A 16,027-nucleotide genomic window follows, 5' to 3' on the forward strand; every position below is an offset into this window, starting at 1 on the left:
GAAACTTTCTGTGTTAACACTGAGAAAGGAACCAGAGCAACCAGAGCCTGCCATTGCTCCTGCCGGTGGCCTCACCAGGACCTGCCCCATTCCTACGTGCCCTTTGCTCTTCAAAGGTGTTGTACACTGGTCCTCGGTAAGGGCCTCCTGAGAGCCTCTTCCGAGATGGCTGTGAGCAAGTTGGACACTGAAGCCTACTGTGTAAGAAATACTGCAAAGTCCTTACTGTCCTGTGCAGCAGAACAGAGGTTGACGGATGCCATCCTGAGAGTTTTAAAGCAGCAGGATGTCCGTAACCTTGTGAAACAGGGTGAATACTCCAAAACATTCATTGCCTCCTGGTTTGGCTCAGGTTTATCCCCAAAAAATTCAACTCCCAACACTCCAGTGTTTATTTACTGAGATCCACACAGACACAAATGGCATATCAAATGAACACAACATGTAATAACACATAACGTAATCATGTAAAAGCAAACCTGACTCTAACGTGTTAGAACAATCTCTTATGGGAGAGGAACACTCTTGGCAATGTCCTGCGGTGGAGAAGGCACCGTAGCTGTCCAGGGAGCAGAAACCTACCTGCAGACACAGCTCCAGTGCCTTCTCCTGGCCATGGGCGACGCTCCTCAGTTCAGCAGGTGGAAGACTTCCAGCAGCACAGCGCGCTGGAGGAACGCGCTCAGCGGCAGAGGATGCTCCTCAGGAGTGCTCGGCGGGGCCTGCGCCGTGCCCGTGGCCGGAGGGGGGCGCTGGGGCGGAGCTCTGCGCGGCGGCCGCGCTCGGCTCTGCTACAGCCGCCGAGAGAGGCATGGAGAGGCTCTCAGGGGACAGCGTGGCAAAGTCTTGTCTCCAGTAGGCTTCGCACAGCGGGAGGTCGTTGCTGTCACACAGACTGTAGCTTTACAGAACAAACAACCCAGTAAGGAGAGACAGCAGTGCAGTAAGGGGGGGGGGGGGGAGGGCAGGGGAGAGCAAGACAGAAGTGAAGCGTTAAGAAAATCGCTAAACATGGCTCCTAGATGCCAGGCCCGGGCTCAGGAATTCCTCACAAGCCTTGTGACACCCGCCTTCCCTAGAACACCTGCTCAGGGCTGGTCTTGAACCTGATGGGTCTGGTGAGGTCAGGGGAACTCCAGAGACAGAATCATTGCTACAAACTGAAACAGAGCTCAACTCCAGTCTAGATGCTCCAAGTCCCTGAAAACGTATGGACTGAAGTTCTGGCACCCCATAGGAATCCTGCTACTGATCTGAGTGAGGCAAGGACCTCACCATCATTATTTTACTTCGAATTAGATCACAACCTACCACATCCTGCTCTAAATTTCAGTACAGAAAACACCCCTAGCACTACTGGCTTAGGGCCTGCGCCTGTCATGACACAGAAGGAACTGATGCACATCTCTTCAGAAAAGCTCTGCAGTAGGTCTGGGTCTTCTCTTGAAGCTGCCCAGCCCACAAGGTACTGAAGGCTCCTATTTAGCAGAACCTGAGCCAACAGCACTGCTAAAAGCAGCTGCTGGGTTTGCCCACTGCAGACTGTGGAGCTGGGTGAGCCAGCACTGTGGGAAGGGATGTTTTGTACAGAACTGGCTAACTCTGGTCTGTGCTCTGAGAAAAAAGACAAGGTGGAAAGGCCAAAACTATAAAGGAAAATTATGGAAGAAACCGCACAAATAGGAGACACCCAAGACAAAATGAGTGCTAGAGCGGAAAGCATCTGGTGTTCAGAGTAAAACAAACCCAGTGGGTCAAGTGATTTTGTTGTTGCACCTTTATTTACATTTTTAATGTATGGACTTGAATAGATGCTTCAGGAAATATTTTAAGTGTAGAAATATGAGACACTTCAAATTGCACAAGCATGAAACATGCTGAGATCTAACCCCACACCCAAGACAGACTCCATGGTCCCAGAGATGGGAGCAATGGAACATAAATGCAGGTTTGGGGTTGAAGATGAGAGAAGGCAAACTGGGCTTGGAGTTACCGCTTTGGGGAATAAGCACACAAAGCATGAGTTGCAAGCATCTAACTCTGAGCTCTTTTCTGGCAGCATCGTCCACCGGGTTTGCAGTAGAAGTGAGAAGGCAGTGGATGCAGGTTTTGTACCTGGAGCCTTTGTAAAGTCCCTTAGAAGATCACCGTTCCCTATAGCCCCCAACACACAGTGCAGCTGGGTTCATCTAGCAAAGACCTTCAGGACCCGACCAGAACTATAACTCCTCTTCTGTCAGCCTTAGACCTCAGGCCAGGCTTTACAGGGAGAACCCAGTCACAGCATCCACCCCATATGGGCAGGGGAGTTACTAACAACATTTTAGCTCCGTCAGAAGCACAACCACTTGTCCTGCTACTTGAAAGAGAACAGTTCCAAAAGTCTGAGCTTCACCTGTCACCTTATGCTCCTCAAAAGTTAAGGTCAACAAGCAGCTACTGCTCACTGTAGCCCACTGCTTCTCTGTCCTTTGACTGAGGTTTTCTCAGTGCATGGAAAGGACTTTGCTACCCGCCTTGAGGCATGCAGCCAGCTCTAGGCGCAGAGAAACTGCTGAAAAGCATCTTTAGGAAACTGCCTGAGCACAGGAACTGAAAGCAAAGATTCCTTCAGAACAATCTTTAAGTTTCAAAGACCTCCTTTCAGGTCTCCTCATCAAAACCCTCATGTATGCAATACAAGCCTAGCAGTGAAACCTGGCCGTACAACCGCAACACATCCTGTTAGGTGCTCACTATGGCAAGGGCATGCCTCCTAAGCCCCTTTAGCACAATGACAGTGACAGACCTGGACAGGAGACACTCCCTTCCACAGGCTTGTCACAGTGGTCAGGAACAGAGCACAGAGAACAAAGCTCTGCAGCCTGGGGCTGCTCTCCGAGGTGTGTGGCTGCAGGGAGCTTGCTTTGCTGCAGCCTCCCTGGAGGAACAACGTAAAATAAACCAGTGACCTCCAGGGGCACTGGCGCATGGGAGAAAGGCTGGCAGGATGCCTGTGTGGAACCCATGGCTGGGCCTCATGGGACTGCATGCCTCTTAAGGAGATCCTATGGACTCAGGACCCATGAAGAAGTAACAGATGGTGCAAAGAGGCAATCGCAGCTGGGCTCCCAGGACCACAGAGAACGTGTGTCTGTGGGCAAACCAGCTACTACAGCCATTTAAACATGATTATCACTCTACGACTATGTGACATAACAGAAACTCTTTTTCTCCACATTAGACATTAAAGTTTCATTAAAAATATCTTAATATCCCAATTATAAAAGGACTTTAAATAAATTACTATTTCTATATTCACACACACACAATTTCTTTGGTGCAGAAAAAGACAGGAGAGAGCACAGGAAAGGAGTAAGTGCTAAAAGCAAATGACTAAGTGCTACATGATAACAGGTTTCAGATCACAGCTCTGCAGAGCTGCTGAGTTTCCTCACCTCCTGACCACTCTTACAAGACAGAACACAAATGCAAATCCATTTGGTGTATGCCAACATTTGTTCTTAGACAACAGTTCTGTTACGAAGGGTCACTTTACATGGCACCTGGTGCCAGGCAGGTGAACAGACCACGCCAGCATGGCCACAACCCCCTAAGCCAAAAGTCAAAGCTAATGACACACAGCAGTGGCAGTCTGGGGACAGCGTTGTGACATCCGGCACACGTGAGGCACTATCAGCCACAGCATGTCACACTGTTGTGTGATACAGCCTGTGCAGGGAATGTACCCCTGATCCATCAGAGCCTGGGCTGGCGCGTGGGTTTGCGACTGTCACTCTTCATTGCTGTGCTGTTTCCAGGATCTCTTGCTGCCCCTCCACCCAAGAATGACCAAAGTTTGAAAAACAACTGTAAACATCTACCTCTAGTTCTCTTCCAATGTCATAGCAGTTCCTAATCTATGTCAGATCAACATCTTTTTACTCTTAAAATACATACATTACTCAAAACCAATGGCCAAACTTCCAAAAATATTGAGCAATTAAGGTTTAGCCACCTTAGCTGGGCTTACAGGCATTCAGCATTTTTAGGAAGGGAAAGGCAAAAATAGAAATCCTGGGCATTAAAATTTTAAGTAAGGTTTTTAAAAGCTAAGTCTTTGTTTGGAAGTCATGGCACTATTGCACTGACTTCGCTTAGCTTGGACAGTACAGCCAAATTAATCAGGCTCTCAGTTGCTTTCTCCCACTCTTCATTTACTGTGTCATCAACTAGAAGTGCTAGAGTGCATGACAGAAGAAAAAATAAAAAGATAGTGTGTCTAAATCTTCTAAAGCCTGTTTTCTAAGTAAGAGTATTTTTAAAACATAAAAAAATCCCACAAATCAGTAACAATTTGTTATTCTGTAGAAAATCCTATCACAATGCTTCATTATTCAATGAAATCGAGCAAGTCTCTTATGTTCATTTCAAGCGCTCAGCCCCAGAGGACTCCAGAAGGCCGGCGACTATAGGGGAAAAGGCACACTGTGTGACCAGGTCACTTGTGAAAGCACTCACCATGTGAGGATGTGGTGATCTCATCTAACATTAGGACCCAGCTCAGCAACCCAGCATCTCTAGAGACAGAGGCTCCTTCCGAGGGATACTCAGACAGAAGTCTATACTTCCAAGGAAACTCATCTCCTTTTACAATGATTACAAAGGAAGCCTAAGCAGATTATCTGTCAAATCTAGCCAAATAAAGCAGGGACCTAGAGCTGGATACTGTGAACACCTCCTTTCCTATGATATTCATACCCTGTAGGGTATCCACAAGGAAAAGTCAGTTTAGTTGCAGAGAAACAGTTTGACCTAATTAAAAACAGAAGTAGAGCTTTGCTGGGAACATTCTCAAGACCTGTACTTTAAGGACTACTTGTTTGTCTGGACTAACCACCCCACGGAATCGTGAGGCAGAAGTCCACTGCCCTATTTGTACCTGGAAGAGTAATATTCTTCTTCTAGTTCATACAGGTCAATGGAGATCTCATCCCGCAGTGCAATCAATTTCTTGTCACATTCCTCCTGCAAGCTTCTCAGCTGCTGGTTGCGCTGGTTGATAGCTTCATTCACAGAGGGGAAATCATTGAGGATCAAAAATTGCTTCAAGTCAGACACAAGTTTCATCAGGGACTCACCGGCTCGGACCTTGTAGCAGAAAGAAAAATCACAGAGTATCAAAACAGAGCTTTGCTCCAATTCTAAACCAAGATCTCCTAGGCTGCTCCTTCAGCCCAAGCTTCGAATAAAGTAAAAAATCCCGCATTCCATGAGGACTCTGACAGAAGCCTGCAGCTGACAAGCCGAGCTACCCTGCCTTCCCCAGCCACTCCAACGACCAGGATACTTTGCAAGCAGCAGTCCCTGTGAGGGTTATAATGGCTGCCCTAGGTGCGGCAACGCAGCCAACAGCACCTGCCCCCTGCTCCGAACAGCAGAGCGCTACTCACGATGTTGGCAGCTCTGACGTGCATCTCGTAGTTATCTTGCTCACCCTGGGTCGCTCGAGAGACTTGAGTTTCATCTTCGATCTAAAGAGAAACGCGCACTCAGCCGCCTTTACGTGCGGGAAACGCGGGCCCCGATCACCGGGCGCCGCTCCACCCCTGCGGCCGCGCCTCCCGCGCCCCCACCACCCCTCCTCCGCGGCTCTGCCCGCCCGGCAGCGCGGCCCGGCCGCCCTCCGGCAAGGCGGGAGGCCCGCAGCAGCCGGGGGAACGGCCCCGCCGGGCCCGGCGCACCTTGGCCGTCTTGATGATCTCGGTGAAGTTGTCCAGGATGGACTTGACGTCATCGCGGAGCCGTTTGTTGTACGACTGCAGCAGCGTCTCCTTGCTCTGCGGCAGCGCGCGCGCCTGCGACATGGCGGACGCCCCGCCCCGCCCCGCCCCGCGTGCCTCCGTCCTCTCGCGAGACGTCGCGCCCCGTAGATATTTCCCGGCAGGCCGCGGGCGCCCTTTCTCTCTCGCAGCCGAAGATGGTGAGCGGCCGGGGGAGCAGGGCAGGGCTCATCCGCCGCCATCCGCCGCCGTCGCTGCGCCGCGGCCCGGCGGGGAGGACCGCGCGGGTGCTCGGTAGCGTGGCGAGGGGGGTGGAGCGGTGCTCGTGCCCGGCTTGCGGTACGCGGGGCTGGGCCGGGGAAGGCCCGATTTGGGCCTCCTCGCCTGCGGCGGAGCGCCCGGGCTCGGGACTTCTCCCGGCTCGGGCCGCATCGTTCCTCGCCGTGGGCGGCCGATCCCGGGCTCGCCGGGCAGGAGCTCGCGGTGGCCGTTTCGGGGAGCGCAGCGCTGCGGAACGCCAGCGGCTGCGCGGCCGAGGGCATCAGCACGCGGGTTTAGACGGTGGCTCCCGCAGGGAAGCTCGTAAACCTGAAGCCAAAGGGAGAGGTTTGCTCTCCCTGGAAGAATAGGGCTGGGCTGGAGGCGGCTGGGCTGGAGAAGTGCGTTTCCGGGGGACTGAAAGCTCTGGAGTGCGCAGGTACTGGAAGCAGAAGAAGAAAGGATGTGTTTGTTTCTTGCAGCCGAAAGGAAAGAAGGCAAAGGGCAAGAAGGTGGCACCAGCCCCTGCTGTAGTCAAGAAGCAGGAGGCCAAAAAAGTTGTCAATCCCCTCTTTGAGAAGAGGCCCAAGAACTTTGGCATTGGTAAGTGAGTGTTTGGGCTACTCTCTCAACGGGGGGTTTTGTTAATAGATGCAATTGTAAACAGGCATGTACTGTAATAAAGCTGTGTAGTGGAGACAATGATAAAGGCACGTACTTTGCTGCCTGCAGTTAACTGCTGCCCTTCATTAGGGCAGTTATGTGATGGGTGGTTATGGCCCATGTGCTGTTTCCTGTACTGCCTGGATTCATTCCATGGTTCTCTTGGGATTAATCTTTCCGTTTTGCATGTGGTATGGTAATTCAGTTCAAACTTCGGTAGTGCCATCTTTGTACGGTGTGCAGATGATGTGAAAGAATATTTGCTATCTGAATGATAGTGCTGACATATCACCACCAAGATCTCTGATGCACTCGTGCCTGTTCCATGCTGTTGCTCTATGGCTGTGGAACAGCTGTGCATTAAAGGGTCTGTGTTTCCAGGACAGGATATCCAGCCAAAGCGGGACCTCACACGTTTTGTGAAATGGCCGCGCTACATCAGGCTGCAGCGCCAGAGGTCCATCCTTTACAAGCGCTTGAAGGTGCCTCCTGCCATTAACCAGTTCACTCAGGCTTTGGACCGCCAGACAGGTAAGGATGTGCCATGTGCAGTTGTCTTGACCTGGGTCGTTGATGGGATGTGCTTCAGAGGAGGAAAAACCGAAATAAGACGTAACTAAGGTAAGCTGGGGAGAATCTTTGGAAGCATTTTAGGGAGGCTTTAATAGTGATAGGGGTGATGTCATACCAAGCTGCTGTCTGAATTTGCTGGCTTAAGTCTTGATGGCTGCTGTGTACCATGAAAAGGGAAATAGAAAATACCGAAGCTCCCACTTAAGGATCCAAACCAAGGCTTATCTCAGCTGCATGTTTCCATCGGAGGCCATTCTTCTAGCTTGCTGCAGAACCACCTGCCTGTCTTCATCTGAATAAACATGTAGTTTGAGCAATGTGTGGGTGTACAGGCCTTGGGGGAATGCTGGCATCTTGCAGGCCGACACTGAAACAGGGCTTCAGTGTGTTGTGTGAACTATTTACTTCTGAAGTAAATATTTTTTTCCAGGTACTAGTGTCTATGCAAGAAATTTTTGACCTATGTAGAGCAGTTTCTTCATAGATGTTGTAATAGAAGTTGCTTGCTTTAAAGGAGAAAGTGCACCTCATTTAACTGTAATTGCTGAGGGGGTCCGCAGGCATTTCCTTATCCGAAGGGTGAAGGAAGGAGCTCATTGCCAGCAGAGGTGCATGTAGAGGTAAATAGGTGCTCTGGAGGTTCTCCACTCTTGGACTGTGCAGACGATGCTGACCTTTTGCTGTCTAAATACACTTGATGACAACTATCAAGATCATGGATGCACTTCAGTATTTTAAAAAGTGATGCTTAGCTTTTCAGGCTGTGCAGCTGACCAGTGGATGTTCTCTTCCAGCTACGCAGCTTCTGAAGCTGGCACACAAATATAGGCCAGAAAACAAGCAAGAGAAGAAGCAGAGGCTGCTGGCTCGTGCTGAGCAGAAAGCTGCAGGAAAGGGAGATGCTCCAACTAAGCGGCCACCAGTTCTCCGAGCAGGTAACTTTGTACATGGACTTGAGACTCTGAAAAGAGTCTCTGCTTCAGCCAGGCAGGACTGGACAAGCTATTGCAATGATGTATGAATTTCTTCACCTGATCTCAAAGTGAAGAGCAAAATAGACGAGCTTTTTAACCCTGAGCTTTAGCAGATTGTCCATGGAATATCTTCTGAGTGGATGTGGAAAGTTCTCATAACTTTTGTAATGAATATGCTATGGGGTCTGAGCTGGTTCTGTGAGGCTCACATGAAAGCTCTGAAAAATGGACTGAGTGAAATCAAAGCTTACCTGTAACTTGTTTTTCAGGTATTAACAGTGTCACAACTCTGGTGGAGAACAAGAAGGCTCAGCTTGTAGTTATTGCCCACGATGTAGACCCCATTGAGGTATGTGTACTCACCTAGTACAAGCTACGCATGTAACCCAGGCTGAGGTCAGAACTGGACTTGGGGTGAAAATGCATTTTAGAACAAACCTACTGTGTGAAAAGGGAGTGCATAAAAACATATATACCATCACTGGAATGTGTATGCATGTTTGTAGTTGTCCTGATATTACAATGAGGCTTGGCTCTTGCAGTGATGTGTGAATTTCTTCACCTGAATTAATAGTGAAGAGCAAAACGAGCTTTTTAACCCTGAGCAATTGCCACAGCCCAGGCTGATCCAAAGGACAGGCAGATGTTCTTCTTCAGTTCTACAGCATGCTCCTTTTCTTTTTAGCTGGTGGTCTTCTTGCCAGCCCTGTGTCGCAAGATGGGAGTGCCATACTGCATCATCAAGGGCAAAGCTAGACTGGGGCGACTGGTCCACAGGAAAACGTGTACCTCTATTGCTTTCACCCAAGTTAACCCGTAAGTGTTCTGTGATCTGAAGTGATTCTTTGTGGTTGAAAGCAGACTGTCCGTAGGCACAGGCTGTAGGGCAAGCGGATAGCAAACTTGTGTCTGTCTAGTATGAAATAGTAAACCTAAACTGTTACCTCTGTAACATCTAATACATATGTGCTGTTGTCTGAAGAACATTACTGGACCTTGAAAATACAGATTATTTTGGTTTACCAAAATGAATGGTTAGTGCAGATTCCTGAAGTATTGCTAGGTGGAGTGGTTAAACCTTTGCAGATGATGCTTAACCTGAAAAACCACACTGCTACTATGAGCTTTAAATGCTGAGGCAAATGATTTATGGAAAATATTAAATTGAGGCTCTAAAGGAATTAAAATTGTCACCAACAGGGAGGACAAGGGAGCCCTTGCAAAGCTGGTGGAGGCTGTCAAGACCAATTACAATGACAGATATGATGAGGTAAGATTCTCTGTGCTGCTAGCCTTCTCTTTCGTCTTACACTGTTAACATCCTAAAAGCTTCCTAGTGAAATGCAGATTATTTCAGACACAGTGACATCAACTTAAAGCCTGTTTGGTGTGTTGTACCAAGATTTGCTTATGATGTGTGCAGATTCTTTGCCTCAGAGCAGGGTAAACATGAATACTGTCACCAAGTTAGAAGTCAACAGAGCTATCACAGGGCTAGGATTGTAGTGAGGGCAGCAGCTTCTGCTGGGCTTGACTCCATCCCAAGTCCAGAAATTACAGGATGGCTGAATCCAGCACCATTCTCGGGAAAGACTTTTAAACTCTAGTATCTCTGTGCTGCCCAGAAATTCAGTTCACTGAAATGTATAAGACTTCCTAGTTGAGGGAGCTCTTCCATTTGTGGAAAAAGGAGTGGAATTGAGCAGGTTGACTGAATGGTGCAGTAAGAGGTGGTATGAGGTACCTAACTTGTTCTTGCTTCTTTGCAGATCCGGCGTCACTGGGGTGGTAACGTCTTGGGTCCAAAATCGGTGGCTCGCATTGCTAAGCTTGAAAAAGCAAAGGCTAAAGAACTGGCTACTAAGCTGGGTTAAAGATGTACTGGATGGCTACAGGTTTTCTGTACATAAAAAGAATAAACACTCAGTTTTGGTGGCCTCTGTTAATGGCAGTGCTCCAGGCAGTGGGTAATAGCACAGTGGCTTTGCCTTACCTCTGTTTGTCTTCATCAAATGATTGCATAGGGCCACACAAACAGCAGTATGGAGCAGGTACTTGGAACAACTGCTCTTAACTACTAGTCCTCTGTAATGATTCGTGTTAACACACAGTTCATTTACAGCAGCTTTGCTGCATGTATTCTGTGACCATACAGTTGAATGTGCTGGGCTGCTTCTGGCTTTAAGCCTAGTTTGCATATGCAAGTGTGTCTCAATTGAAAATTGCTCCAGGACATCTCCATTAGTACTTACGACTGGGTTACACTATGGGTGATAAAGGGTGATACTTCATTTTAGCAGACTAACCAGATAGACACCTCGTATGGGGAGGTGTCTCATGCCTCTGCCACAGCAGGAATGGCCAGGGAAGTCAGGCTGAAAGCAGGGGGAAATCTAGACCACCTTGTGCTCTTGCTTGTGTCAGCTTGCTGCTGACTTGGTCTCTTGGTATTGTGGGAGGCTGCCATGTTTTACAAGGCTATAGGTGTGGAAGCTGCTTCTTGTTTTCAGCAGCCCTCAGCATGCTTTTGCAAAGCACCAGGCTGCCTCACTCACCTTGATTTGAGCATCTACAATAGCTGTTGGTCACTGTGCATCTTGCATCCAATGGAAGTCACAAGGCAAGCACATGAAATCCATCTTTGTTTATTCTGATGCAACTGTTATGAACCACTCTTGACTTCAGGAATGACTACTCAGTGTGAAGAAACCTTTCCATCTTTTGGAAGGTAGAGCTGTGGAGATGTTAAAATGTTGTAGCTTACCACCAGCCACAAAAGAAACGTATCCTTAAGGTTAATGAGTAAGCCAGCTTCCCTGGAAGTCTCAACTGACACTTAAAATTTCAAGTTCAGTGCTTCCAAGCTGCAGTTAAATAATGCTGGTAGGAGCTTGGAGTCTGCATCTGTTACTTAAGAGTCTATTTGCAGCTTGATAGCTGTGTACCTTCACTGCACGTTGCCCTAAAACTGTGTGCTGCAGTTCCTCAGGACTGATCGGGCTGCTGTCTTCCAAAAAAGTCTGCTCTTGACTGCAGTACAGAAGAGACTTGCTCTTCACCTCATAGAGGTATCTTCTGTACAAATTTTCTGTACCACAGGAATGCAGTTGCAGCACATAAGCCATACCTATGAAAGAAAACTGCATTTACCTTTTCCAGATGAGCTGGACCTTCCTAAGTCTGCTGCAGTGCAAAACACATCATTATTTCAAATCACCTTGAGGATGTTACTTAGGTTAAGCCTTCAGACTATTACAGCTTAAGAGCTCATGTGGTTGCACTGATGCAGGAGCCAGAATGCCAGGCAGAGCTTTACATGCAAAAGAAACTTGTGGAAGGTGAGCCCCATGCTGCCTGGGTAACTTACCAGGTGATGATGTACTGCATGTGCTCGTTTCTCAGGCTCACTCGTGTCTGGCCTCCAATGGGCCCTCCAGGAACTGTGCTTCCTGCAAGTACAATAGGAGTTAAACCTGTATCTGCACCATGCAGGACTCTCCTTGCTGCAGGATGTGAAGGCATTAAGTTAGATGGACACTGATCCTCTTCCTCAGGTTATGGTATTCCCAAATCAGCAGCAAAGCCAGAGCTGTAGGGTAGGCGGCAAGGGGCTGGTTGTGCTCAAAGCATTGACCACCACCTGCACCTCTGCTGAGCATGCTGCCATTCCCCAGTGCTGGCTGCCCAGCGTAGAATGGTTTGTGTTGGAAAAGACCTTGGAGCTCATCCAGTTCCAGCCCCCTGCCATGGATAGGGACACCTTCCACTAGAGCAGGTTGCTCCAAGCCCCTGTGTCCAACCTGGCCTTGAACACTGCCAGGGATGGGGCAGCCACAGCTTCTCTGGGCACCCTGTGCCAGCGCCTCAGCACCCTCACAGGAAAGAGCTTCTGCCTAAGAGCTCATCTCAGTCTCCTGTCTGTCAGGTTAAAGCCATTCCCCTTGTTCTGTCACTACCTGCCCTTGTAAAAAGTCTCCAAGTTTTTTTGTAGGCCTCTAAAACCTTAAAAATAGCAGACCTAGCAGAGTACACAGACAAAAATGCAGTACCTTGCTGGGCTTGATTTTAAAGGTCTTTTCCAACCTAAATCATTCCATGAGTCCACCTTTCCAAGTGTTTAGGGGAAATAACAGCAGAAAGGGAGTGAGACTGATGGAGACTGGATGCGTGGTTGGGTTTTCCTGGGACTTACTGAAGTCAGCGTCGAGAAAGATGGGCTCAGCACCCGTCACCTCTGCCATAGCCTGCAGGTCCCGGTAGTGCCAGCGGTTTTTCTCAATGTTGTTTTCAGGCACAAAAGGTTTTCGGGTTTCTGATAATCTCACCACCCCAGTGAGATCAATTTCATCTTCAATCTGAAATGTGGAATGCAAAGGGAAAAAAAAAAAGAAAAAAAAAGGAATCTTGCAAGATTTATTTCATTTTCTAGCATACCAAGTCCTGGCACTCGCAGGGTCTGGTTATAAAGTAGTTGTGCCCTGCAGTGATGCCCTGCTGTAACACAGCAGGGAAAAAAAGCAGATCAAGCTCCTTTTGTCTGTAGAAGTGTTTGTAAAACACATTTACATAACACAAAGGTGGGAAGAAGAGGTCTGCCTTCTTTGAAAAGCACAATGACCACCATAAGTAAACCCCAATGACACTGAAAGTGGCTGCTGCCTTCCTTGATTTTTCTGTAGTGCCCCTGTGTAACCAGGGTGCAGAGAGTAACAGGCCTGGTCCCTGTGTCCCTCTTACCTGTCCCTTCAGCCTGGTCTCCGGTTTCAATTTCTTTCTGGGCACAAATCCTCGGTTGACTAAAATTGTGACCCTAGAATTACATAAAGAAATACGGCTCATGAGTGGAAGGAAATTCATTCCTGCTGCTGCTGCCTAGAACAAAGTATGAAAGAAAGAAGGAACCCGTATGTTTAGTGCCACGTTTTTGTCATCTGAGTGCACATTATAGGGGAATTTAAATACGATTTCAAATCAAGCCTTAGTGACCAAACAGACTGAGAGATGCTGTTTAAGGGAGAGGGAGCTATTTCTATAAACCCAGCCCCTACGATTCAGCTTGTCACAACAGAAACTGGTTGCTCTCATGAACCAAGACTTCCACTAACTTACCCCAGGTCTGTGCAGTAGAAAGGAGTAACGACATTTGCGCCATTCTCCGGGTGGGACATGAGCCGCGTGGCTGCTTTGGCTTCTTGCTCAGGTTCCACAAGTGACCGTGGCAAAATATAGAGCTCCTTGGAGTGGTCAAAATGGCCCCGGACCTTTACGGGTCTGTACTCCAACTCCTTCAATTCCATGGGGCTGCATGGAAAAAGATGATGAAAATAAAATCATGGCTGCGACAGTCAAATCAAATTAGGGGATTTTACTGTGGGATTCTCCTTTTCCCGAATAGTTCACTCTAGAGACAGCTGACAAATAGAAACAAAAGACAAACACCTCATGGAATAGCCATCTGACTTAACATTTATTACTGTCCCAGTGGATCAAATAGAGGTGCTCATGAGCAAGCAGAACGCAGTCCTTTTCCATGGTACCTGTAACCCACATGCAGCTGATCAGCAGGTGGATACACTGCACATATGTCCAGCCAACAGGGAGCATTGCTCTCCTGTCTGAGACCATGACACAGAACAACTCAACTCTTTTGCAGTTGTGCCATATGCTCAAGTGACCTTAAGAATTTCTCTCATATCTGACACAACTGCCCCATGCTTGGGACAGGGCCAGCTATCCAAGACTTCCTGTGGCAGGAATAATTCCCTTGGGACATCACAGATACCAACTACCAAGCCCTCCTTCTCCAGGAGGGTTACATACGGTACAAAATACGTACCATGTTCTCCTGAACAGACATTCATGCTTTTTACTTGCATTTGCAGTATCCCACAGGGAAGCATTCACTTATTCTTTTACTATAAATAAGTAACAGGATATCTTTCTAATTTGCTCACACATCCCGATTCCCGTTGGATTCCTTCATTTTAATGCAGTTTAATTTAGAATAAGCTCATTAGTGCAGAGACCACTTCTACTATCCCCAGCACACTGTCAGTGCTCTGCAGACAGTGACAGCTTCCATACTCTAATGTCAGAGGGATGGGCTCTGATGTAATTCTTGATGCCAGTTGTGCAATCAAATCTAGTTTCCACTTTCGTCGCTGAACCTGAAAGTACACAAACAGAAAAGTAACTCCTCAGGCTGGAACAGAGCAGTGCAGTAACCCCAGTCAGCCTGAAAACCTTTGCCACAAATTTCTTGTGAGACTTTGCCTAAAGCAGGGGAATCGGAGATATGAAAATAGAGGCTACTGACTTGAATTTGAGGAAATATTTACACTGACGTAAAAGTGTAAAAAATAAGAATTTCTATTTCTACTTTAAAGATGTTCAAATGGACACTTGGATAACAGAAATTTAAATTAACAGCAAATCTTTCCCCTACAAGATTTGAACTAGATTAAACAGCCAGAGATGGAACAAGCTGACAGCCCTGCAGTGCTTGTCTCTTGAAAATCTGAATATTTATTGGTACCTGCCATGTGCCGAGACAGAATGTGGTCAGAGGGACCAGGAGAAGACCCCATTTGAGTAAGGTATCTTCTCCAGGCGCATCAGCAGCTGTTGTAGAACTTTGTGGTCTGCAGAACCTCAAAAAAACACCTGAGGAAAAGAGAATGAGGATCAGGATTTGTACAGAAGAGATGCCAAATTCCTGCAAGAAATGTCACCTCTTGGTGTGAGGCTGAAACAGAACAGAAACCCATACCTTACCTTTAGTCTGCTGGACCAGACCAGAACCTGCTTTAGTTAGGGGATATCCAAAAAAGGTTCTTCTGATCAAGCAGTGTGATATCTACGTGAAATATGAAAGACAAGAAAGATCCTTTGTTATGTCTCTGCTTTGTAGAATTTATATCTATTATTTGCTCAATGGGGCATGAAATTTTGTTTACCTGTGGATTTAAGTTTCACCTGAGCAACTGCCTGCCTGCGAAACACTATTGGTGAGGTTGTAATAAAATATGCTTATTTATATAAATCAAATTGCATTGATAGAGCCGACCACAGCACAGCACGATGGAGCCGGCCACAGCACAGCACGACGGAGCCCCCACAGCACAGCACAGGAGCGCTCCCCTCCCCCCCGCCGCCGGCACACATCCGCACCGGCCTAACTCGGCTTTGCAGTAACGGCCCGCGCGGCCCCTGCCCTCCGGCCCCGCCGCAGCGGACAGGGGCACATTTGCAGCCCTCCTGCCGCCGGTTCCGCGCGGTGAAACCGGGGCCCTCTCCAGCCGAGGGGGGCACCGACCGCCGCAGCCAGACCTCGGCAACGGCAGGGCAGCGGCCGGGCGAGCTCTGCCGCGCGCTGCTGTAGCGCCGAGCACCGCAGGGGACGGGGCACGGACGAGACGGGGGCCTCATCCGGCTCGGCCCGGCCCCGCTCCCCTCGGGCCTCGCCCGGCCCAGCCCCGCTTCCCCCGGCCCGGCCCTGCTCCCGCTCCCCCCGGCCCAGCCCCAGGCCCCGCTCCCCTCGGGCCTCGCCCGGCCCTGCCCTGCCCTGCTCCGGCTCCCCCCGGCCTCATCCCCGCTCTCCCCGCCCCAACCCCGCTCCCCCCGGCCCAGGCCCCGGCCCTCACCCGCCCTCGGCGCTCCCGCAGCACCCGCGGCCCCGCGCGCAGCAGCAGCAGCAGCCTCCCCGTCGCCATGGCAACACCGCCACCGCTCCCCGCGGCGCCCCCGAGCCTCCGGCCCCGAAGGCCCCAGCGCGCGCAGGCTCCGCTCTGACCGCCC

At 49.1% G+C, this 16,027-nt stretch overlaps 3 protein-coding genes and 3 non-coding genes across 6 annotated transcripts; 4 read left to right on the forward strand and 2 right to left on the reverse strand.

Annotated features, from left to right (window-relative positions):
* Nucleotides 1-368: 368 nt before the first annotated feature.
* MED22 (mediator complex subunit 22) lies at nucleotides 369-5,884 on the reverse strand. The gene is made up of 4 exons (XM_065696156.1): nucleotides 5,724-5,884; nucleotides 5,433-5,513; nucleotides 4,922-5,130; nucleotides 369-901 (listed from the first exon to the last, which is right to left on the reverse strand). Exons 1-4 carry the CDS (start codon nucleotides 5,844-5,846, stop codon nucleotides 703-705), a joined length of 612 nt encoding a protein of 203 aa, XP_065552228.1. The 5' UTR covers nucleotides 5,847-5,884; the 3' UTR covers nucleotides 369-702.
* On the forward strand, nucleotides 5,882-10,156 carry RPL7A (ribosomal protein L7a). Its single transcript, XM_065696151.1, has 8 exons — nucleotides 5,882-5,962; nucleotides 6,503-6,623; nucleotides 7,065-7,214; nucleotides 8,051-8,191; nucleotides 8,500-8,579; nucleotides 8,916-9,046; nucleotides 9,431-9,500; nucleotides 10,000-10,156. Exons 1-8 carry the CDS (start codon nucleotides 5,960-5,962, stop codon nucleotides 10,102-10,104), a joined length of 801 nt encoding a protein of 266 aa, XP_065552223.1. The 5' UTR covers nucleotides 5,882-5,959; the 3' UTR covers nucleotides 10,105-10,156.
* LOC136022613 (small nucleolar RNA SNORD24) lies at nucleotides 6,922-6,994 on the forward strand. Its single transcript, XR_010616227.1, has one exon. It is a non-coding gene; the product is annotated as a small nucleolar RNA SNORD24 (small nucleolar RNA).
* LOC136022612 (small nucleolar RNA SNORD36) lies at nucleotides 8,262-8,338 on the forward strand. The gene has a single exon (XR_010616226.1). It is a non-coding gene; the product is annotated as a small nucleolar RNA SNORD36 (small nucleolar RNA).
* LOC136022608 (small nucleolar RNA SNORD36) lies at nucleotides 8,767-8,839 on the forward strand. Its single transcript, XR_010616222.1, has one exon. It is a non-coding gene; the product is annotated as a small nucleolar RNA SNORD36 (small nucleolar RNA).
* A 703-nt stretch (nucleotides 10,157-10,859) lies between the features above and the next one.
* LOC136022594 (surfeit locus protein 1) lies at nucleotides 10,860-16,025 on the reverse strand. The gene is made up of 9 exons (XM_065696147.1): nucleotides 15,874-16,025; nucleotides 15,005-15,086; nucleotides 14,766-14,893; nucleotides 14,315-14,397; nucleotides 13,340-13,531; nucleotides 12,968-13,040; nucleotides 12,423-12,585; nucleotides 11,598-11,679; nucleotides 10,860-11,357 (listed from the first exon to the last, which is right to left on the reverse strand). Exons 1-9 carry the CDS (start codon nucleotides 15,940-15,942, stop codon nucleotides 11,291-11,293), a joined length of 939 nt encoding a protein of 312 aa, XP_065552219.1. The 5' UTR covers nucleotides 15,943-16,025; the 3' UTR covers nucleotides 10,860-11,290.
* Between the last annotated feature and the right edge of the window lie 2 nt (nucleotides 16,026-16,027).

Source organism: Lathamus discolor, chromosome 15, assembly GCF_037157495.1.
Source record: "Lathamus discolor isolate bLatDis1 chromosome 15, bLatDis1.hap1, whole genome shotgun sequence".
Lineage (NCBI taxonomy): Eukaryota > Metazoa > Chordata > Aves > Psittaciformes > Psittacidae > Lathamus > Lathamus discolor.